This window comes from Neoarius graeffei, chromosome 5 (assembly GCF_027579695.1).
Source record: "Neoarius graeffei isolate fNeoGra1 chromosome 5, fNeoGra1.pri, whole genome shotgun sequence".
Taxonomy (NCBI): domain Eukaryota; kingdom Metazoa; phylum Chordata; class Actinopteri; order Siluriformes; family Ariidae; genus Neoarius; species Neoarius graeffei.
This window is the reverse complement of record NC_083573.1, coordinates 83,183,249-83,207,927: the sequence shown is the minus strand read 5'-3', so window position 1 is coordinate 83,207,927 and position 24,679 is coordinate 83,183,249. Positions and strand designations below refer to the sequence as shown.

General features: G+C 43.9%; 3 protein-coding genes across 7 annotated transcripts in view; all 3 read right to left on the bottom strand.

Moving 5' to 3' along the window:
• Window positions 1-1,788: 1,788 nt before the first annotated feature.
• On the bottom strand, window positions 1,789-8,715 carry LOC132886302 (piezo-type mechanosensitive ion channel component 2-like). Its single transcript, XM_060920853.1, has 3 exons — window positions 8,487-8,715; window positions 2,394-2,634; window positions 1,789-2,273 (listed from the first exon to the last, which is right to left on the bottom strand). The coding sequence occupies exons 1-3, from the start codon at window positions 8,713-8,715 to the stop codon at window positions 2,021-2,023; spliced, it is 723 nt and encodes a 240-aa protein (XP_060776836.1). The 3' UTR covers window positions 1,789-2,020.
• Window positions 8,716-9,674: 959 nt separating this feature from the next.
• On the bottom strand, window positions 9,675-17,029 carry LOC132886301 (piezo-type mechanosensitive ion channel component 2-like). Its single transcript, XM_060920852.1, has 3 exons — window positions 16,801-17,029; window positions 10,708-10,948; window positions 9,675-10,587 (listed from the first exon to the last, which is right to left on the bottom strand). The coding sequence occupies exons 1-3, from the start codon at window positions 17,027-17,029 to the stop codon at window positions 10,335-10,337; spliced, it is 723 nt and encodes a 240-aa protein (XP_060776835.1). The 3' UTR covers window positions 9,675-10,334.
• A 959-nt stretch (window positions 17,030-17,988) lies between these two features.
• Window positions 17,989-24,679, bottom strand: part of LOC132887095 (piezo-type mechanosensitive ion channel component 2) — a 345,950-nt gene continuing 339,259 nt past the window's right edge. For all 5 annotated transcript variants that reach the window (XM_060922465.1, XM_060922467.1, XM_060922466.1 and 2 more), the window contains 6 exons: window positions 23,608-23,700; window positions 23,343-23,512; window positions 21,475-21,591; window positions 21,306-21,385; window positions 19,022-19,235; window positions 17,989-18,901 (listed from right to left, as the gene is read on the bottom strand). In XM_060922465.1, the coding sequence (XP_060778448.1) occupies window positions 18,649-18,901; window positions 19,022-19,235; window positions 21,306-21,385; window positions 21,475-21,591; window positions 23,343-23,512; window positions 23,608-23,700 (927 nt within the window). In that variant the 3' untranslated portion in view covers window positions 17,989-18,648. The remainder of the gene's footprint in view (window positions 18,902-19,021; window positions 19,236-21,305; window positions 21,386-21,474; window positions 21,592-23,342; window positions 23,513-23,607; window positions 23,701-24,679) is intronic.

Genomic DNA, 24,679 nt, shown 5'->3' with positions numbered 1-24,679 from the left:
ATTATATTTCTAGAACTTGAGTGTGAATGGTTGTCTGTGTCTATGTGTCAGCCCTGTGATGACCTGGCGACTTGTCCAGGGTGTACCCCGCCTTTCGCCCGTAGTCAGCTGGGATAGGCTCCAGCTTGCCTGCGACCCTGTAGAACAGGATAAAGCGGCTAGAGAGAATGAGATGAGATTTCTAAAACTGTTGTTTAATTTCCCACTCCCAAAGGAAATCGGGTCAATCTTGCGCACTCCTGCATGTTTGATTAGGCCCGCCTACTCAGGCATTCATTTGACCCATCCCACTTGCTCCCACACTGACTTGATTAATCCCACCTGTTCCCATACTGGTTTGACCAATCCCACCCTCTCCCATACTGGCTTGACCGATCCTGCCCTTTCCCACGCTGGTTTGACCAATCTCACCTGCTCCCATGCTGGCTTGACCAGTCCCGCCCTCTCCCACACTGGTTTGACCAGTCCTGCCCTCTCCCACACTGGCTTGATTTAATCCCACACTTTCCCACTCTGCCATGACCAATCCCAACGCTCTCCCACACTGCCTTGACCAGTCCCGCCCTCTCCCACGCTGGCTTGATTTAATCCCACACTTTCGCACTCTGCCATGACCAATCCCAACGCTCTCCCACGCTGCCTTGACCAGTCCTGCCCTCTCCCACACTGGTTTGACCAGTCCCGCCCTCTCCCACCCTGGCTTGATTTAATCCCACACTTTCCCACTCTGCCATGACCAATCCCAACCCTCTCCCACACAGGCTTGACCAATTCTGTTCATGCTGGCACTCACTTGACCAGTGCTTCCTCTCACACATGATTGACCAATCACACCCACTCTTGAAATTGCCTGACTAATGCCACCCACTCTTGCACACGCTTGACCAATCCTGCCGTAGAACGTTTGACCAATCACACCCATTCCTGCAGAAGGTTTGATCACCTTCTACGTGCTCCTGCAGACCTTCAGTTAGGCCTATCCCACCTGGTCCCACAGAAAATTTGACCAAACCCGTCCACGCCAGAAGGTAAAATTTTTTTTTTTTTTTTCCCCACCTGCAATGAGGTCCGTTGATTCTGTTTCCCAAGCCATAAACAAATTAGAAATTTAAATCACCATGACTCTGGTTAGGATGAAACTATTATTGGAGAAAGAATGAATGTGATAAATGTGTCACTCAGTGTAGCATGAGAATCCAGTACTCCCACGCTAATGAACATGCCCTTTTTGTTCTGTGAGCTTTATATCTGACTGCCTGCTCCTTCAACTTTTTAAGTGGGTCCTGCATCTTTCCCAAAGTGTGATCTTGATTATTACCACTATTAAATGAATGTCTCAGACAGAAAAGACACCTCAGACACCAGGTTTCCAAAATGTGCTTTATGCTCATGTCAGTGAACCACAATCCCATTCTACTCTACACAGAGCATCTGTAACTGCAGGACAGAAGAGTTCTTGATGCTGTGGCTGTTCGTAGCCGTATATGCTAAACCAAACTAAGTCCTGTTTTGATGATGAGATGACACTCCTGATAACATGGTTATCAGGTTTCCATACTCTCCCAAACACCGGTAATGAATCCTGTCGGTATGTCATATAACTTTTTTTTTTTTAATGAAGAACCCAAGCACTTCCCATCATTTTCTCTTGAGTCAAAAATGGCTAGCTTCTTTCAGTCAAAGTCTTCCTTTTCTTGCTCGGTCATTTTTGTGTTTACAGCTACCAGGACAGTATATTGCACAATCCAGTTCATTTCTGTTTGAGCAGGTAGGGGGTGCTAGAACACAGCTCAGCCCTGCTTATTAAAGTTTATGGCAGCTGCTCTATTCCCCCAGTCCTTTAGCTTTTCAGGTTCGGTTTAGCTCAACCTGTAGGTCACATTGTTGAAGACTCCACATTTGGAGGCCATTTTCTTATTCATTATCGTGTGAGCGCACTGATTATGTGGACAGACTCCTCTGCCGGCACGTCCTTCATCTTGCGCCTCGTTTCTTTTTATTCCCTGTAGACTCTTGTGGGTCATTTAGTCTTCTCTCTGGTCCACTTGATCATAGTCTCAGGTGAGCGGTAGAGGAAGATGAGCTTGGCGTACAGGTCTTCCTCTAGCTCGAGCTCTCCAGTCTCTCGCACCAGGAAGATGTCGGTGCACAGTTTGAGGATGCGATCCACACAGGGCAGCTCCTCAAACATGATAGAGTGCGAGATCCCACTGAAGAATTCGCGCACGAACTTGCCTATGACCAGCACCACGGAGGCATACAGACCCATGATACTGTAAGAGAGAAGAGTAACAACACTTTAATATGACTTAATGTTAAATTCTGCTGTGGGTAGGCTAGATAGGCATGGAAAAATACAGTTATACTTGGAATAAAAGTTTGACTGATCTTACCCATAGCCAGCAAGGAAGCCCAGGCTGGGAGGACTAACTTTATCATTGAAGACATACAGCTGCAGTCCAGCCTCCCCTTTCCTCTCCGCCTTCGCTCTAGATCTGATGTCGATCTTCTCTGCAGATGGCTGGTCCACGATCCACCACTCCTGAATCTCGCCACTGCTGTTATTGGTGCGTTCCAGATCCAACAGGATGTCCTTATAGACACCGTCTACATTAAGAAATAGAGCTGGGTGATCTTTTCACAAATGCCACATGCATGAACATCATTAAATTAATACAGCAACATTTCCAAACTGATGCCATTGACAAGAATTTCAAAATTTAGCACATTTCTCTGTACTGAGAAAAAACCCCACCTGTATTTAAGGGTGTTTTCACACTTGGTCCCTTTCAGCCATCTAACCGAACTCAGATCGATGACTCAGCATTTTTTGCGCATATGTGAACACTCCAACCGTACCCAGACCCCTTTAAAGCGAACCGAACTGAGACCACCTCAGGAGGTGGTCTCAGTACGGTTCGCTAAAAATCAACGGTACGGTTCGCCTAATCTGCGCATTGTGAACAAAAAGCGCACCGGGTTCATTTCGCCTTTTTCACTGTAGTTTAACCTTCTTCGTTTGCCGTAGTTGGTCACGTGACTGTAGCAGGGAAACTCAACTTCCTTTTGGAACTTACCACAGCCGCTGGAATAAATTTATTTTCCTTAATCTGCACTATTTTGATCAAAGAATACAGCAGGGCAAGCAGGGCAGCAGACATTTTGATTCAAGAGAAAATTACCCAGAATTCCGTGCACTGGGGGTCTGAGGGCTCTAGAGGACCTGGTGTGAACAGAAAGAGGACTGAGGCCCCATCAAAGCTTAACTGGACCAGAAAGAGAACCCAGTCCTCTTTGTAATAAATTCACAGTGTGAACACAAAAAGAACTGAGTTCTTTTTCTGTTGGTCCACTTTTTGGTCCACTTAAAGAGGACTGAGTCTGGTTCCTTTAAAGGGGACCAGGTGTGAAAACACCCTTAAACACTGTTATATTGGGAGCTTAAGGACAGTACACGTATTTCTCTGGAAACCTTCTGTAATCAAAAGTTATTTGTAAATTAATAAATATAATTGGTCTTTTCTAAGACAGATCTACATTTAAGAGAGACAAATTTCTAGTTATGAATTCCCAATGTTGTCAAAGTAACTGAAATAAACAGAAGTGCATTAGCAGGTGTATTGGGTTGTAGGTTTCTGGGTGGTGCAGTGGTTAGCACTGTTGCCTCACAGCAAGAAGGTTCTGGGTTTGAACCGCACAGTCGAGGGGGGCCTTTCAATGTGGAGTTTGCATATTCTCCCCGTGTCTGCATGGGTTTCCTCCCACAGTTCAAAGACATGCAGGTTAGGTAAAAATACCCAGCCACTGGGGTTACACAAGCCAGTGCATACTTAGCGCCATTCCCAAAGGTTGTGTCAAGAAGGGCATCCAGTGTAAAACCTATGCCAAATCAAATATGTGGAACAGGTCTGCTGTGGTGACCCTGAACATATGGGAGCAGCCAAAAGAAGAAGATTGGGTTGTAGGTTTCTATTCATGCTGTAAGTAAGAAATAAAAATGTCATGGGGCACACTGGAAAAAAAAAATCAACAATGGGGCAGTGTGATGTCCTGAAGTGTTGGCCCTCATTTACATCAGCAGTGGGCCAGTGATTATATATTTTGCTAACTAAAGAATGACATAGGTTTTATTTTATAGTTGACTTTTAATGTTGTGAAACTTCTGAAGCAGCTTAGTTCCTGCTATCACTTACATTGAAGTAAATAAGACAAACAAACCAACCATCCCTCCATCCATTATCTGTAGCCGCTTATCCTGTCTTACAGGGTCGCAGGCAAGCTGGAGCCTATCCCAGCTGACTATGGGCGAGAGGCAGAGTACACCCTGGACAAGTCGCCAGGTCATCACAGGGCTGACACAAAGACAACCAACCATTCACACTCTCAGTCAATTTAGCACCACCAATTAACCTAACCTGCATGTCTTTGGACTGTAGGAGAAAACCAGAGCACCCAGAGGAAACCCACGTAGACAACATGCAAACTCCATACAGGAAGGCCCTTGTCAGCCATGAGGTTCAAACCCAGAACCTTCTTGCTGTGAGGTAACAGTGCTAACCACTACACCATTGAATCACACATGCAGCTTGGTGGAAAGAGAATATTCCATTTGGAATCGAGCTGCCGTTGAGTTCAGACCTCATCTATATCGAATTTGCTCAAAGTTACAGTAAAACTGTATCACCATGGATGCTGAGAGACTTGCTATGATTGGTGCACTAGTCCAGCAGCAGAATCAGAACCTCCTCAGATTGCAACAAGCTGTTGACAGAAGGAGAAGAGAGAGAAGAAGGAGAGACAGAGTTGTGTGGGTCAGACAGTGGATACTGAGAAGGCCTGAACATGGACTGTATGACAAGCTGATGGTGGAGCTTCTATCAAAAATCTATCAGAACTTGTATCAAAACGATCCGTTCAGCTCCGTAGTCACAAGCGGTATGCCGCTAAACCAACTTTATACCCCCGCCGAGCCAAAGCCCGCATGCGCAGAACGCCGCTATACCAACGCTCGCGTCACCGCTAAACCACCGCTCGCTACCGCTCGCTACCGCTAAAGCAACGCCGGCTTCAGCGGTGCACCGCTAAGCCAACGCCCGTGTTTTTGATTTTTTTTCCCATTTTGTGTGCGGTGACGAGCGTTGTCGAAATTCGGCCCCCCCTCCCTACCGTTCAAGGAACGCTCCAGCAAAGTTCGGGCGGTGTGACCGGGCTATTATCCGCGCGATCTTCACGAGACTTGTGCAAGACTTCGAAACGTGAAGTGTCAGCCAGGTGTCAGTGCCGCCATTTTGAAAACTGTTTTCCAAACGAAGTATTGCACAAAAACGAGTTTAAATGACGATTACTGCCGACTTTTTCAAACTTCCAGCTTGATTACGTCAGGATTCGAAAGAGGGCGCGCGCGTCTTTTGACAACGTCGGCAGGTGTTGGTCACTTTGATTTCCGCTGTACGTTTAACTTCCATCCTATGATGTCTCGCACAGGTCTCAACGAATCTCGTTTACGGCCATTGCTTTGACATGTGGACTGATGTATTACAGAGCATATTTCAAACACTCATAACTTGCTCTAGCAGCGACAAAATAGCGATCAAAATGCATTCTGATATTTAATAAAATGAGATAAATAGAATTTTTTTTTAAAGAAAAAAAATTTTTGGCCTTTTTTCACCTTTATTGGATAGGACAGTGTAGAGACAGGAAATGAGTGGGAGAGAGAGACAGGGAGGGATCGGGAAATGACCTCGGGTCGGAATCGAACCCGGGTCCCCGGATTTATGGTATGGCGCCTTATCCACGACGACCCGTAAATAGAATTTTGAGAATAAAAATTTGCCTTCAGTTCTCCTTTAAATACCTGATTATGTTTGGAACTCAGATTGTCTGTCTGTCTTTTTTTTTTTTGCACCAGTGATTTTAGGTACTGTAATGTCCCGGTCTGTTCAAACCTTCTATTCTTACCTTTATGCTTCACTTGTCAAATCTCATCTCATCTCATCTCATTATCTCTAGCCGCTTTATCCTTCTACAGGGTCGCAGGCAAGCTGGAGCCTATCCCAGCTGACTACGGGTGAAAGGCAGGGACACCCTGGACAAGTCGCCAGGTCATCACAGGGCTGACACATAGACACAGACAACCATTCACACTCACATTCACACCTACGCTCAATTTAGAGTCACCAGTTAACCTAACCTGCATGTCTTTGGACTGTGGGGGAAACCGGAGCACCCGGAGGAAACCCACGCGGACACGGGGAGAACATGCAAACTCCACACAGAAAGGCCCTCGCCGGCCACGGGGCTCGAACCCAGGACCTTCTTGCTGTGAGGCGACAGCGCTAACCACTACACCACCGTGCCGCCCCCCACTTGTCAAATAAACCTTACTATTTTCTTTTCCAGTATGCTAAGCTGGCTATCACACTCCATGTGCCTGGAGGAGGGAAGAAGAAGAAGACTGCTGCTGTTGCTGTTGCTCCTGGAGACGAAGGCGTGAACAGTGGAGGTGATAATCCTGAGGAAGAGGAGGACGAGTATGCAGGAGGACTCTGTTAGTTAGTTGTGCATAACCTTGGTGATCCCAGTGTCCATTTTCAGCCACAGGGAGAGATTTTCCAGGACTGTACATCCTACTGTTGGGGGGGAAAAAAAAAAAGTTTGTGTGTTCTATGTATAGCTTTAATGCTTGATCAGGAATTGGTGACTCGAGTCACAGCCAGAAGGAGTTCTAAGACAAAGGAAAAATCCACCCTGATGTTAATTTTTTATAATTAGCATGCTATCTTCAGTCTCCTCCCCCACCCTGTGCTAGAGACATCACTGTCTGTCTGACATCAGTGCGACAGACAACCACCAACTTCTCACAACAGTCGTGAGATACATCACCGATATTTCAGTCTAAATGTATTTAATGCGTTTCAGTGTGGAGTTTTCCTTTAATCCCCAGTTTGTATTACTGTTGTAGGAAATGTGAGTTCACACATTGCTGAAAAATCAATTCCTGATTGAAGCATTAAGGCTCAGCTTTTGTCATGGGAAGCAGGTTGTAGCTGAACATTTCAAGAGCAGCATTCCGCTCGGGGTGCAGTTTCTGTTACTGCACCACGTCTTTCTCTGAGCTGCTGGAGGACACACTCTCCATAACCTTAGCATGGTTCAATCTGCCTTATCAAATGGATATACAGTACGTTCATATCACCTGCAGCCTGAGTACTGAGGCAGAAGCATGATCGTTACATTCAGTCAACATCACCATGATTCGCAGAACGTTTTGGCTTTTGCAATTCTTAACACACACGAGTAATCAAAACGTGTTTATGAAGCTATATATAAAATAATTCGAATTCCGCGACGAAGACGCATGTAAATCCAAAATACTATAATTTATGAAATCAAAAGCTTATTTAATATAACCTGTATTTTTGTTGTCGTCATGGTAACGTGCTGTATGAGGGTTAAGTTATACAAAATGACTAAGTATTACCATGACGACAATCGTTAGACCTTTTTTATTATTATCGTATAAATTTCAGCTCTCGATACCAGGTTTACCCTACATGCTGCAGCGTTGAAAACAATTGTGCCTGGAAATTTGGTTCGTCAAAGGAAAACATCATGGATAGAGTTTTAATAATTAATCAATCACTTTGTTTCGATATCACTCTACAGCCACGTTTCTCCGTCTATTTACCCATTCAAATCCAGGCTATATTCAGAAGGTATGCCTAATAATAAACTACATGATAAAATGCATGAAATGCCTTAATATTACTTTCTGGATCTGAATATAATGCATTTTCTTGTATATTGTGTATGAGGGGGAAAAAATGTACTGAATTGAAACTTCAGGGAACAATTTCTCTTTGAAGTAGTTTACCAAGAAATTACTGCTCGGTATTGGAAGAAAATGATGTATGGTGTGACAGATTTTGTAAGAAGTTATCTTGTGCAACTTTGTCCTTATACTTCCAGTTTGTGCTTTGAGATGTGTGCATGTACAGTGATGAATTATCTATAAACTCTAACTCGAAAATGTTTGAATTGCATGTAAACATACCGTGTAAATCGATAGAATCAACGTTTTGATGAAAAAAGTGCAACGTTTTCCTGAACCCAACAAAACTCCGATATAAAACAGAAATCTTACATTTTTGTGAATTTGTATTATATTTCTAGAACTTGAGTGTGAATGGTTGTCTGTGTCTGTGTCAGCCCTGTGATGACCTGGCGACTTGTCCAGGGTGTACCCCGCCTTTCGCCCGTAGTCAGCTGGGATAGGCTCCAGCTCGCCTGCAACCCTGTAGAACAGGATAAAGCGGCTAGAGATAATGAGATGAGATGAGATTTCTAAAACTGTTGTTTAATTTCCCACTCCCAAAGGAAATCGGGTCAATCTTGCGCACTCCTGCATGTTTGATTAGGCCCGCCTACTCAGGCATTCATTTGACCCATCCCACTTGCTCCCACACTGACTTGATTAATCCCACCTGTTCCCATACTGGTTTGACCAATCCCACCCTCTCCCATACTGGCTTGACCGATCCTGCCCTTTCCCACACTGGTTTGACCAATCCTGCCCTTTCCCACACTGGTTTGACCAATCTCACCTGCTCCCATGCTGGCTTGACCAGTCCCGCCCTCTCCCACACTGGTTTGACCAGTCCTGCCCTCTCCCACACTGGCTTGATTTAATCCCACACTTTCCCACTCTGCCATGACCAATCCCAACGCTCTCCCACACTGCCTTGACCAGTCCCGCCCTCTCCCACGCTGGCTTGATTTAATCCCACACTTTCCCACTCTGCCATGACCAATCCCAACGCTCTCCCACGCTGCCTTGACCAGTCCCGCCCTCTCCCACGCTGGTTTGACCAGTCTCGCCCTCTCCCACGCTGGCTTGATTTAATCCCACACTTTCCCACTCTGCCTTGACCAATCCCAACGCTCTCCCACGCTGCCTTGACCAGTCCCGCCCTCTCCCACGCTGGTTTGACCAGTCTTGCCCTCTCCCACGCTGGCTTGATTTAATCCCACACTTTCCCACTCTGCCTTGACCAATCCCAACCCTCTCCCACACAGGCTTGACCAATTCTGTTCATGCTGGCACTCACTTGACCAGTGGTTCCTTTCACACATGCTTGACCAATCACACCCACTCTTGAAATTGCCTGACTAATACCACCCACTCTTGCACACGCTTGACCAATCCTGCCGTAGAAAGTTTGACCAATCACACCCATTCCTGTAGAAGGTTTGATCACCACCTACGTGCTCCTGCAGACCTTCAGTTAGGCCTATCCCACCTGCTCCCACAGAAAATTTGACCAAACCCGTCCACGCCAGAAGGTAATTTTTTTTTTTCCCCACCTGCAATGAACTCCGTTGATTCTGTTTCCCAAGCCATAAACAAATTAGAAATTTAAATCACCATGACTCTGGTTAGGATGAAACTATTATTGGAGAAAGAATGAATGTGATAAATGTGTCACTCAGTGTAGCATGAGAATCCAGTACTCTCCCACGCTAATGAACATGCCCTTTTTGTTCTGTGAGCTTTATATCTGACTGCCTGCTCCTTCAACTTTTTAAGTGGGTCCTGCATCTTTCCCAAAGTGTGATCTTGATTATTACCACTATTAAATGAATGTCTCAGACAGAAAAGACACCTCAGACACCAGGTTTCCAAAATGTGCTTTATGCTCATGTCAGTGAACCACAATCCCATTCTACTCTACACAGAGCATCTGTAACTGCAGGACAGAAGAGTTCTTGATGCTGTGGCTGTTCGTAGCCGTATATGCTAAACCAAACTAAGTCCTGTTTTGATGATGAGATGACACTCCTGATAACATGGTTATCAGGTTTCCATACTCTCCCAAACACCGGTAATGAATCCTGTCGGTATGTCATATAACTTTTTTTTTTTTATAATGAAGAACCCAAGCACTTCCCATCATTTTCTCTTGAGTCAAAAATGGCTAGCTTCTTTCAGTCAAAGTCTTCCTTTTCTTGCTCGGTCATTTTTGTGTTTACAGCTACCAGGACAGTATATTGCACAATCCAGTTCATTTCTGTTTGAGCAGGTAGGGGGCGCTAGAACACAGCTCAGCCCTGCTTATTAAAGTTTATGGCAGCTGCTCTATTCCCCCAGTCCTTTAGCTTTTCAGGTTCGGTTTAGCTCAACCTGTAGGTCACATTGTTGAAGACTCCACATTTGGAGGCCATTTTCTTATTCATTATCGTGTGAGCGCACTGATTATGTGGACAGACTCCTCTGCCGGCACGTCCTTCATCTTGCGCCTCGTTTCTTTTTATTCCCTGTAGACTCTTGTGGGTCATTTAGTCTTCTCTCTGGTCCACTTGATCATAGTCTCAGGTGAGCGGTAGAGGAAGATGAGCTTGGCGTACAGGTCTTCCTCTAGCTCGAGCTCTCCAGTCTCTCGCACCAGGAAGATGTCGGTGCACAGTTTGAGGATGCGATCCACACAGGGCAGCTCCTCAAACATGATAGAGTGCGAGATCCCACTGAAGAATTCGCGCACGAACTTGCCTATGACCAGCACCACGGAGGCATACAGACCCATGATACTGTAAGAGAGAAGAGTAACAACACTTTAATATGACTTAATGTTAAATTCTGCTGTGGGTAGGCTAGATAGGCATGGAAAAATACAGTTATACTTGGAATAAAAGTTTGACTGATCTTACCCATAGCCAGCAAGGAAGCCCAGGCTGGGAGGACTAACTTTATCATTGAAGACATACAGCTGCAGTCCAGCCTCCCCTTTCCTCTCCGCCTTCGCTCTAGATCTGATGTCGATCTTCTCTGCAGATGGCTGGTCCACGATCCACCACTCCTGAATCTCGCCACTGCTGTTATTGGTGCGTTCCAGATCCAACAGGATGTCCTTATAGACACCGTCTACATTAAGAAATAGAGCTGGGTGATCTTTTCACAAATGCCACATGCATGAACATCATTAAATTAATACAGCAACATTTCCAAACTGATGCCATTGACAAGAATTTCAAAATTTAGCACATTTCTCTGTACTGAGAAAAAACCCCACCTGTATTTAAGGGTGTTTTCACACTTGGTCCCTTTCAGCCATCTAACCGAACTCAGATCGATGACTCAGCATTTTTTGCGCATATGTGAACACTCCAACCGTACCCAGACCCCTTTAAAGCGAACCGAACTGAGACCACCTCAGGAGGTGGTCTCAGTACGGTTCGCTAAAAATCAACGGTACGGTTCGCCTAATCTGCGCATTGTGAACAAAAAGCGCACCGGGTTCATTTCGCCTTTTTCACTGTAGTTTAACCTTCTTCGTTTGCCGTAGTTGGTCACGTGACTGTAGCAGGGAAACTCAACTTCCTTTTGGAACTTACCACAGCCGCTGGAATAAATTTATTTTCCTTAATCTGCACTATTTTGATCAAAGAATACAGCAGGGCAAGCAGGGCAGCAGACATTTTGATTCAAGAGAAAATTACCCAGAATTCCGTGCACTGGGGGTCTGAGGGCTCTAGAGGACCTGGTGTGAACAGAAAGAGGACTGAGGCCCCATCAAAGCTTAACTGGACCAGAAAGAGAACCCAGTCCTCTTTGTAATAAATTCACAGTGTGAACACAAAAAGAACTGAGTTCTTTTTCTGTTGGTCCACTTTTTGGTCCACTTAAAGAGGACTGAGTCTGGTTCCTTTAAAGGGGACCAGGTGTGAAAACACCCTTAAACACTGTTATATTGGGAGCTTAAGGACAGTACACGTATTTCTCTGGAAACCTTCTGTAATCAAAAGTTATTTGTAAATTAATAAATATAATTGGTCTTTTCTAAGACAGATCTACATTTAAGAGAGACAAATTTCTAGTTATGAATTCCCAATGTTGTCAAAGTAACTGAAATAAACAGAAGTGCATTAGCAGGTGTATTGGGTTGTAGGTTTCTGGGTGGTGCAGTGGTTAGCACTGTTGCCTCACAGCAAGAAGGTTCTGGGTTTGAACCGCACAGTCGAGGGGGGCCTTTCAATGTGGAGTTTGCATATTCTCCCCGTGTCTGCATGGGTTTCCTCCCACAGTTCAAAGACATGCAGGTTAGGTAAAAATACCCAGCCACTGGGGTTACACAAGCCAGTGCATACTTAGCGCCATTCCCAAAGGTTGTGTCAAGAAGGGCATCCAGTGTAAAACCTATGCCAAATCAAATATGTGGAACAGGTCTGCTGTGGTGACCCTGAACATATGGGAGCAGCCAAAAGAAGAAGATTGGGTTGTAGGTTTCTATTCATGCTGTAAGTAAGAAATAAAAATGTCATGGGGCACACTGGAAAAAAAAAATCAACAATGGGGCAGTGTGATGTCCTGAAGTGTTGGCCCTCATTTACATCAGCAGTGGGCCAGTGATTATATATTTTGCTAACTAAAGAATGACATAGGTTTTATTTTATAGTTGACTTTTAATGTTGTGAAACTTCTGAAGCAGCTTAGTTCCTGCTATCACTTACATTGAAGTAAATAAGACAAACAAACCAACCATCCCTCCATCCATTATCTGTAGCCGCTTATCCTGTCTTACAGGGTCGCAGGCAAGCTGGAGCCTATCCCAGCTGACTATGGGCGAGAGGCAGAGTACACCCTGGACAAGTCGCCAGGTCATCACAGGGCTGACACAAAGACAACCAACCATTCACACTCTCAGTCAATTTAGCACCACCAATTAACCTAACCTGCATGTCTTTGGACTGTAGGAGAAAACCAGAGCACCCAGAGGAAACCCACGTAGACAACATGCAAACTCCATACAGGAAGGCCCTTGTCAGCCATGAGGTTCAAACCCAGAACCTTCTTGCTGTGAGGTAACAGTGCTAACCACTACACCATTGAATCACACATGCAGCTTGGTGGAAAGAGAATATTCCATTTGGAATCGAGCTGCCGTTGAGTTCAGACCTCATCTATATCGAATTTGCTCAAAGTTACAGTAAAACTGTATCACCATGGATGCTGAGAGACTTGCTATGATTGGTGCACTAGTCCAGCAGCAGAATCAGAACCTCCTCAGATTGCAACAAGCTGTTGACAGAAGGAGAAGAGAGAGAAGAAGGAGAGACAGAGTTGTGTGGGTCAGACAGTGGATACTGAGAAGGCCTGAACATGGACTGTATGACAAGCTGATGGTGGAGCTTCTATCAAAAATCTATCAGAACTTGTATCAAAACGATCCGTTCAGCTCCGTAGTCACAAGCGGTATGCCGCTAAACCAACTTTATACCCCCGCCGAGCCAAAGCCCGCATGCGCAGAACGCCGCTATACCAACGCTCGCGTCACCGCTAAACCACCGCTCGCTACCGCTCGCTACCGCTAAAGCAACGCCGGCTTCAGCGGTGCACCGCTAAGCCAACGCCCGTGTTTTTGATTTTTTTTCCCATTTTGTGTGCGGTGACGAGCGTTGTCGAAATTCGGCCCCCCCTCCCTACCGTTCAAGGAACGCTCCAGCAAAGTTCGGGCGGTGTGACCGGGCTATTATCCGCGCGATCTTCACGAGACTTGTGCAAGACTTCGAAACGTGAAGTGTCAGCCAGGTGTCAGTGCCGCCATTTTGAAAACTGTTTTCCAAACGAAGTATTGCACAAAAACGAGTTTAAATGACGATTACTGCCGACTTTTTCAAACTTCCAGCTTGATTACGTCAGGATTCGAAAGAGGGCGCGCGCGTCTTTTGACAACGTCGGCAGGTGTTGGTCACTTTGATTTCCGCTGTACGTTTAACTTCCATCCTATGATGTCTCGCACAGGTCTCAACGAATCTCGTTTACGGCCATTGCTTTGACATGTGGACTGATGTATTACAGAGCATATTTCAAACACTCATAACTTGCTCTAGCAGCGACAAAATAGCGATCAAAATGCATTCTGATATTTAATAAAATGAGATAAATAGAATTTTTTTTTAAAGAAAAAAAATTTTTGGCCTTTTTTCACCTTTATTGGATAGGACAGTGTAGAGACAGGAAATGAGTGGGAGAGAGAGACAGGGAGGGATCGGGAAATGACCTCGGGTCGGAATCGAACCCGGGTCCCCGGATTTATGGTATGGCGCCTTATCCACGACGACCCGTAAATAGAATTTTGAGAATAAAAATTTGCCTTCAGTTCTCCTTTAAATACCTGATTATGTTTGGAACTCAGATTGTCTGTCTGTCTTTTTTTTTTTTGCACCAGTGATTTTAGGTACTGTAATGTCCCGGTCTGTTCAAACCTTCTATTCTTACCTTTATGCTTCACTTGTCAAATCTCATCTCATCTCATCTCATTATCTCTAGCCGCTTTATCCTTCTACAGGGTCGCAGGCAAGCTGGAGCCTATCCCAGCTGACTACGGGTGAAAGGCAGGGACACCCTGGACAAGTCGCCAGGTCATCACAGGGCTGACACATAGACACAGACAACCATTCACACTCACATTCACACCTACGCTCAATTTAGAGTCACCAGTTAACCTAACCTGCATGTCTTTGGACTGTGGGGGAAACCGGAGCACCCGGAGGAAACCCACGCGGACACGGGGAGAACATGCAAACTCCACACAGAAAGGCCCTCGCCGGCCACGGGGCTCGAACCCAGGACCTTCTTGCTGTGAGGCGACAGCGCTAACCACTACACCACCGTGCCGCCCCCCACTTGTCAAATAAACCTTACTATTTTCTTTTCCAGTATGCTAAGCTGGCTATCACACTCCATGTGCCTGGAGGAGGGAAGAAGAAGAAGACTGCTGCTGTTGCTGTTGCTCCTGGAGACGAAGGCGTGAACAGTGGAGGTGATAATCCTGAGGAAGAGGAGGACGAGTATGCAGGAGGACTCTGTTAGTTAGTTGTGCATAACCTTGGTGATCCCAGTGTCCATTTTCAGCCACAGGGAGAGATTTTCCAGGACTGTACATCCTACTGTTGGGGGGGAAAAAAAAAAAGTTTGTGTGTTCTATGTATAGCTTTAATGCTTGATCAGGAATTGGTGACTCGAGTCACAGCCAGAAGGAGTTCTAAGACAAAGGAAAAATCCACCCTGATGTTAATTTTTTATAATTAGCATGCTATCTTCAGTCTCCTCCCCCACCCTGTGCTAGAGACATCACTGTCTGTCTGACATCAGTGCGACAGACAACCACCAACTTCTCACAACAGTCGTGAGATACATCACCGATATTTCAGTCTAAATGTATTTAATGCGTTTCAGTGTGGAGTTTTCCTTTAATCCCCAGTTTGTATTACTGTTGTAGGAAATGTGAGTTCACACATTGCTGAAAAATCAATTCCTGATTGAAGCATTAAGGCTCAGCTTTTGTCATGGGAAGCAGGTTGTAGCTGAACATTTCAAGAGCAGCATTCCGCTCGGGGTGCAGTTTCTGTTACTGCACCACGTCTTTCTCTGAGCTGCTGGAGGACACACTCTCCATAACCTTAGCATGGTTCAATCTGCCTTATCAAATGGATATACAGTACGTTCATATCACCTGCAGCCTGAGTACTGAGGCAGAAGCATGATCGTTACATTCAGTCAACATCACCATGATTCGCAGAACGTTTTGGCTTTTGCAATTCTTAACACACACGAGTAATCAAAACGTGTTTATGAAGCTATATATAAAATAATTCGAATTCCGCGACGAAGACGCATGTAAATCCAAAATACTATAATTTATGAAATCAAAAGCTTATTTAATATAACCTGTATTTTTGTTGTCGTCATGGTAACGTGCTGTATGAGGGTTAAGTTATACAAAATGACTAAGTATTACCATGACGACAATCGTTAGACCTTTTTTATTATTATCGTATAAATTTCAGCTCTCGATACCAGGTTTACCCTACATGCTGCAGCGTTGAAAACAATTGTGCCTGGAAATTTGGTTCGTCAAAGGAAAACATCATGGATAGAGTTTTAATAATTAATCAATCACTTTGTTTCGATATCACTCTACAGCCACGTTTCTCCGTCTATTTACCCATTCAAATCCAGGCTATATTCAGAAGGTATGCCTAATAATAAACTACATGATAAAATGCATGAAATGCCTTAATATTACTTTCTGGATCTGAATATAATGCATTTTCTTGTATATTGTGTATGAGGGGGAAAAAATGTACTGAATTGAAACTTCAGGGAACAATTTCTCTTTGAAGTAGTTTACCAAGAAATTACTGCTCGGTATTGGAAGAAAATGATGTATGGTGTGACAGATTTTGTAAGAAGTTATCTTGTGCAACTTTGTCCTTATACTTCCAGTTTGTGCTTTGAGATGTGTGCATGTACAGTGATGAATTATCTATAAACTCTAACTCGAAAATGTTTGAATTGCATGTAAACATACCGTGTAAATCGATAGAATCAACGTTTTGATGAAAAAAGTGCAACGTTTTCCTGAACCCAACAAAACTCCGATATAAAACAGAAATCTTACATTTTTGTGAATTTGTATTATATTTCTAGAACTTGAGTGTGAATGGTTGTCTGTGTCTGTGTCAGCCCTGTGATGACCTGGCGACTTGTCCAGGGTGTACCCCGCCTTTCGCCCGTAGTCAGCTGGGATAGGCTCCAGCTCGCCTGCAACCCTGTAGAACAGGATAAAGCGGCTAGAGATAATGAGATGAGATGAGATTTCTAAAACTGTTGTTTAATTTCCCACTCCCAAAGGAAATCGGGTCAATCTTGCGCACTCCTGCATGTTTGATTAGGCCCGCCTACTCAGGCATTCATTTGACCCATCCCACTTGCTCCCACACTGACTTGATTAATCCCACCTGTTCCCATACTGGTTTGACCAATCCCACCCTCTCCCATACTGGCTTGACCGATCCTGCCCTTTCCCACACTGGTTTGACCAATCCTGCCCTTTCCCACACTGGTTTGACCAATCTCACCTGCTCCCATGCTGGCTTGACCAGTCCCGCCCTCTCCCACACTGGTTTGACCAGTCCTGCCCTCTCCCACACTGGCTTGATTTAATCCCACACTTTCCCACTCTGCCATGACCAATCCCAACGCTCTCCCACACTGCCTTGACCAGTCCCGCCCTCTCCCACGCTGGCTTGATTTAATCCCACACTTTCCCACTCTGCCATGACCAATCCCAACGCTCTCCCACGCTGCCTTGACCAGTCCCGCCCTCTCCCACGCTGGTTTGACCAGTCTCGCCCTCTCCCACGCTGGCTTGATTTAATCCCACACTTTCCCACTCTGCCTTGACCAATCCCAACGCTCTCCCACGCTGCCTTGACCAGTCCCGCCCTCTCCCACGCTGGTTTGACCAGTCTTGCCCTCTCCCACGCTGGCTTGATTTAATCCCACACTTTCCCACTCTGCCTTGACCAATCCCAACCCTCTCCCACACAGGCTTGACCAATTCTGTTCATGCTGGCACTCACTTGACCAGTGGTTCCTTTCACACATGCTTGACCAATCACACCCACTCTTGAAATTGCCTGACTAATACCACCCACTCTTGCACACGCTTGACCAATCCTGCCGTAGAAAGTTTGACCAATCACACCCATTCCTGTAGAAGGTTTGATCACCACCTACGTGCTCCTGCAGACCTTCAGTTAGGCCTATCCCACCTGCTCCCACAGAAAATTTGACCAAACCCGTCCACGCCAGAAGGTAATTTTTTTTTTTCCCCACCTGCAATGAACTCCGTTGATTCTGTTTCCCAAGCCATAAACAAATTAGAAATTTAAATCACCATGACTCTGGTTAGGATGAAACTATTATTGGAGAAAGAATGAATGTGATAAATGTGTCACTCAGTGTAGCATGAGAATCCAGTACTCTCCCACGCTAATGAACATGCCCTTTTTGTTCTGTGAGCTTTATATCTGACTGCCTGCTCCTTCAACTTTTTAAGTGGGTCCTGCATCTTTCCCAAAGTGTGATCTTGATTATTACCACTATTAAATGAATGTCTCAGACAGAAAAGACACCTCAGACACCAGGTTTCCAAAATGTGCTTTATGCTCATGTCAGTGAACCACAATCCCATTCTACTCTACACAGAGCATCTGTAACTGCAGGACAGAAGAGTTCTTGATGCTGTGGCTGTTCGTAGCCGTATATGCTAAACCAAACTAAGTCCTGTTTTGATGATGAGATGACACTCCTGATAACATGGTTATCAGGTTTCCATACTCTCCCAAACACCGGTAATGAATCCTGTCGGTATGTCATATAACTTTTTTTTTTTTATAATGAAGAACCCAAGCACTTCCCATCATTTTCTCTTGAGTCAAAAATGGCTAGCTTCTTTCAGTCAAAGTCTTCCTTTTCTTGCTCGGTCATTTTTGTGTTTACAGCTACCAGGACAGTATATTGCACAATCCAGTTCATTTCTGTTTGAGCAGGTAGGGGGCGCTAGAACACAGCTCAGCCCTGCTTATTAAAGTTTATGGCAGCTGCTCTATTCCCCCAGTCCTTTAGCTTTTCAGGTTCGGTTTAGCTCAACCTGTAGGTCACATTGTTGAAGACTCCACATTTGGAGGCCATTTTCTTATTCATTATCGTGTGAGCGCACTGATTATGTGGACAGACTCCTCTGCCGGCACGTCCTTCATCTTGCGCCTCGTTTCTTTTTATTCCCTGTAGACTCTTGTGGGTCATTTAGTCTTCTCTCTGGTCCACTTGATCATAGTCTCAGGTGAGCGGTAGAGGAAGATGAGCTTGGCGTACAGGTCTTCCTCTAGCTCGAGCTCTCCAGTCTCTCGCACCAGGAAGATGTCGGTGCACAGTTTGAGGATGCGATCCACACAGGGCAGCTCCTCAAACATGATAGAGTGCGAGATCCCACTGAAGAATTCGCGCACGAACTTGCCTATGACCAGCACCACGGAGGCATACAGACCCATGATACTGTAAGAGAGAAGAGTAACAACACTTTAATATGACTTAATGTTAAATTCTGCTGTGGGTAGGCTAGATAGGCATGGAAAAATACAGTTATACTTGGAATAAAAGTTTGACTGATCTTACCCATAGCCAGCAAGGAAGCCCAGGCTGGGAGGACTAACTTTATCATTGAAGACATACAGCTGCAGTCCAGCCTCCCCTTTCCTCTCCGCCTTCGCTCTAGATCTGATGTCGATCTTCTCTGCAGATGGCTGGTCCACGATCCACCACTCCTGAATCTCGCCACTGCTGTTATTGGTGCGTTCCAGATCCAACAGGATGTCCTTATAGACACCGTCTACATTAAGAAATAGAGCTGGGTGATCTTTTCACAAATGCCACATGCATGAACATCATTAAATTAATACAGCAACATTTCCAAACTGATGCCATTGACAAGAATTTCAAAATTTAGCACATTTCTCTGTACTGAGAAAAAACCCCACCTGTATTTAAGGGTGTTTTCACACTTGGTCCCTTTCAGCCATCTAACCGAACTCAGATCGATGACTCAGCATTTTTTGCGCATATGTGAACACTCCAACCGTACCCAGACCCCTTTAAAGCGAACCGAACTGAGACCACCTCAGGAGGTGGTCTCAGTACGGTTCGCTAAAAATCAACGGTACGGTTCGCCTAATCTGCGCATTGTGAACAAAAAGCGCACCGGGTTCATTTCGCCTTTTTCACTGTAGTTTAACCTTCTTCGTTTGCCGTAGTTGGTCACGTGACTGTAGCAGGGAAACTCAACTTCCTTTTGGAACTTACCACAGCCGCTGGAATAAATTTATTTTCCTTAATCTGCACTATTTTGATCAAAGAATACAGCAGGGCAAGCAGGGCAGCAGACATTTTGATTCAAGAGAAAATTACCCAGAATTCCGTGCACTGGGGGTCTGAGGGCTCTAGAGGACCTGGTGTGAACAGAAAGAGGACTGAGGCCCCATCAAAGCTTAACTGGACCAGAAAGAGAACCCAGTCCTCTTTGTAATAAATTCACAGTGTGAACACAAAAAGAACTGAGTTCTTTTTCTGTTGGTCCACTTTTTGGTCCACTTAAAGAGGACTGAGTCTGGTTCCTTTAAAGGGGACCAGGTGTGAAAACACCCTTAAACACTGTTATATTGGGAGCTTAAGGACAGTACACGTATTTCTCTGGAAACCTTCTGTAATCAAAAGTTATTTGTAAATTAATAAATATAATTGGTCTTTTCTAAGACAGATCTACATTTAAGAGAGACAAATTTCTAGTTATGAATTCCCAATGTTGTCAAAGTAACTGAAATAAACAGAAGTGCATTAGCAGGTGTATTGGGTTGTAGGTTTCTGGGTGGTGCAGTGGTTAGCACTGTTGCCTCACAGCAAGAAGGTTCTGGGTTTGAACCGCACAGTCGAGGGGGGCCTTTCAATGTGGAGTTTGCATATTCTCCCCGTGTCTGCATGGGTTTCCTCCCACAGTTCAAAGACATGCAGGTTAGGTAAAAATACCCAGCCACTGGGGTTACACAAGCCAGTGCATACTTAGCGCCATTCCCAAAGGTTGTGTCAAGAAGGGCATCCAGTGTAAAACCTATGCCAAATCAAATATGTGGAACAGGTCTGCTGTGGTGACCCTGAACATATGGGAGCAGCCAAAAGAAGAAGATTGGGTTGTAGGTTTCTATTCATGCTGTAAGTAAGAAATAAAAATGTCATGGGGCACACTGGAAAAAAAAAATCAACAATGGGGCAGTGTGATGTCCTGAAGTGTTGGCCCTCATTTACATCAGCAGTGGGCCAGTGATTATATATTTTGCTAACTAAAGAATGACATAGGTTTTATTTTATAGTTGACTTTTAATGTTGTGAAACTTCTGAAGCAGCTTAGTTCCTGCTATCACTTACATTGAAGTAAATAAGACAAACAAACCAACCATCCCTCCATCCATTATCTGTAGCCGCTTATCCTGTCTTACAGGGTCGCAGGCAAGCTGGAGCCTATCCCAGCTGACTATGGGCGAGAGGCAGAGTACACCCTGGACAAGTCGCCAGGTCATCACAGGGCTGACACAAAGACAACCAACCATTCACACTCTCAGTCAATTTAGCACCACCAATTAACCTAACCTGCATGTCTTTGGACTGTAGGAGAAAACCAGAGCACCCAGAGGAAACCCACGTAGACAACATGCAAACTCCATACAGGAAGGCCCTTGTCAGCCATGAGGTTCAAACCCAGAACCTTCTTGCTGTGAGGTAACAGTGCTAACCACTACACCATTGAATCACACATGCAGCTTGGTGGAAAGAGAATATTCCTGTGAAAGTAAAATGACTAATATTTCCCCAAAATTAGTACATAAATTTGCTCTTTAGATCCATACTTTACCTTTATATAGCTGTTCTATAGGTTTTGCATTTGAGTCACTGGGTGCTCGAATGAAACAGGGGAAGACCTGCTTTATAACTCTGTAAACAACATGAACCAGAAGAGTCAGGGTGCTTTTATATCCGTCAATGGAATTACTGATTAAATTCAGTCCGGTAGTTTTACTCACACAGCTTTGTTCCTTGTTCCGTTCAGTAACTCTATTAACTCTTGTCTCGTATTCATATCCAGATATGTCACATGCTTGTCCATGGCAATTTCAGCCTTAGCACCAAGACTAAGATTCCTATAAGAGACAATGCATAATTTTTTTTTTTATATACACTTGTGTTCAAAATAATAGCAGTCCAACACGACTAACCAGATCAGTCACTGTTTTTGGTGGAAATTATATTACTACATGGCAAATAATTTACCAGTAGGTGTAGTAGAGTCATAGAAAACCAACAGACCCAACATTCATGATATGCATGCTCCTGAATCTGTGTAATCGAATAATTAAGTGAAAGGGACGTGTTCAAAATAATAGCAGTGTGGAGTTTAATTAGTGAGGTCATTCATTCTGTGAAAAAACAGATGTCAGTCAGGTGGCCCTAATTTAAGGATGAAGCCAGCACATGTTGTACATCCATTTCTCTCTGAAAACCTGAGAAACATGGGTCGTTCCAGACATTGTTCAGAAGAACAGCGTGCTTTGATTAAAACGTTGATTGGAGAGGTAAAACGTATACTGTAAAGAAGTGCAGAAAATGATGGGCTGCTCGGCTAAAATGATCTCCAGTGCTTTGAAATGGACAGCAAAGCCAGAGAGACGTGGAAGAAAACAGAAGACTACCATTCGAATGGATCGAAGAATAGCCAGAATGGCAAAGACTCAGCCAATGATCAGCTCCAGGGTGATCAAAGACGGTCTGAAGTTGCCTGTGAGTACTGTGACAATTAGAAGATGCCTGTGTGAAGTTAATCTATCGGCAAGAAGCCCCCGCAAAGTTCCACTGTTAAAAAAAAGACGTGCTGAAGAGGATACAATTTGCCAAAGAACACATCGACTGGCCTAAAGAGAAATGGAAAAACATTTTGTGGACTGATGAAAGTAAAATTGTTATTTTTGGGTCTAAGGGCCTCAGACAGTTTTTCAGACGACCCCCAAACACTGAATTCAAGCCACAGTACACTCTGAAGACAGTGAAGCATGGTGGTGCAAGCATCATGATATGGGGATGTTTCTCTTACTATGGTGTTGGGCCCATTTATCGCATACCAGGGATCATGGATCAGTTTGCATATATCAAAATACTTGAGGAGGTCATGTTGCCTTATGCTGAAGAGGAAATGCCCTTGAAATGGGCGTTTCAACAAGACAACGACCCCAAACACACCAGTAAGCGAGCAGCATCAGGGTTCAAGACCAACAAAATGAAAGTTATGGAGTGGCCAGCCCAATCCCCGGACCTTAATCCGATAGAAAACTTGTGGGGTGACATCAAAAATGCTGTTTCTGAGGCAAAACCAAGAAATGCAGAGGAACTGTGGAATGTTGTCAAATCATCCTGGGCTGGAATACCTGTTCACAGGTGCCAGAAGTTCTCAGAAACCGTGGTTATACGACTAAATATTAGTTTAGTGATTCACAGGAATACTAAATCCTTAAGATTTTTTTCAGTTTATACAGTAAATATTTGGAGTTTGTAATGAAAAATGCAGACACTGCTATTTTTTTGAACAGCCCAATGTTCATTTTTCTTCATTTTCTGTAAAGTAATTAAAATATTGATACATTTTTCTTCATGTTTTGATGTAGAATATAATGTGCAGTGTTCCCAATGCATGGAAATAAAAACTATTATAAGGATGTTGAGCTTTACTCACGTTTTTAAACACACTGCTATTATTTTGAACACAACTGTATATTCTAAAAAAAAAAAAAAAATCCATCTTTTATATTCTTCTCTGACAAGCTGAAATATTAGTATTTCTCTTACACTAGTGAGTTCACTCTGCTCTTACATATACTGCATTTTGTGATATGTTCATTACCTCTGTATAGTCCAGGACATGGTGACAGGGAACTGGTCCTCTTTGCTCAGTACTTCCATGAGGTTTTTCCTGCTGGGTGGGCTGATGGTCCACAGAGAGTTGGAACTTCCCTCCAACTCCGCTACTGTCACATCCTCGGCAGTGTACGCCTCCAAAAACTGCATTGCACTCTGGAAACAAGATAAGAAGGGGATTTTCTTGCATTGTACATCATGTGAATACAATGTGGGTTTTGTACATGTACATGTTTTCTATGCAAACGTACCGGAATGTAGTTGTAGGAATTCATAAAATCTAGGAATTCTGCCTCTGTGACGTCCTTCAGTTGATTTTGCTGAGCACTCATTGTGAAGATTGGCTACAAGACAAACAGTAATAAAGTCAGCCCTGTTAAATGTTCACAGATTTCCATTTAGTGATGAACTAAAATACTCTCTTCCAACTTCTAGTTGGATCAAACCAGTGAATTGGACTCAGTATTACAGCTTATATTTGATTTTTGCAGAATTAAATAATAATAATAATCATCATAACCATCATCGTCATCATCATCTTTATTTATTAACCCTTTGATGCAAAACATATGCACACCCCTTCTAAAGCACAACATGGGTCAACAATGACCCGCATTCATTTTCCAGGTTATTTCATGCTGAGTTTTTCTTTGCTCTATCTTTTGAAATCAATTTATTTTATGATTGAATATTCCAAGTATTCTTTAAATATCTTGTTTTTAATTACCACAAATCATTAATTTAATTTTTTCTTTCCTACTTTATGAACAAAAATAATTTTTATATTACTACACATGGGTCATCCAAGTGTGATTTAAAATTAAATGTCTTAATACTATAATAATAATTTGCTTCAAGTAATTACTTTAGCAGTGAATGGGGCCAGTTATTTATTTATTAACTATGTAGTTAGCTAAGCCAACTACAATAAAATTAGCTAACTAAAGTAGAATATGTCAACAGCTCGGTAGCTAATAGTAATTACTTGTAACTTTCTGACAAGTAATCTACTCACTCTCAAGGTAACCTAAACATAATCAATTTTTTTCTAAGGTAATGTTAGAACAATTGAAAAACATTACTTCCATGTATGGAGCACTTGCATGTGACGTCACAGCCGATCCAGATTGTGACAGAAGCCATCTTGTTGGTCAAACGCCATATTTCCGCCTTCTGCTTCTACTTCTACCTTTTCTTCTGGAAAAACCTACTATATACAATTCTACTACAATGGCTGCGGCTACAAGCTCTCCCTACCTGTGCACGTTTTTTATGTGTATTTTTGCGTGTTGTTCGTCTGTACCAAACTTCAATATCCACTAC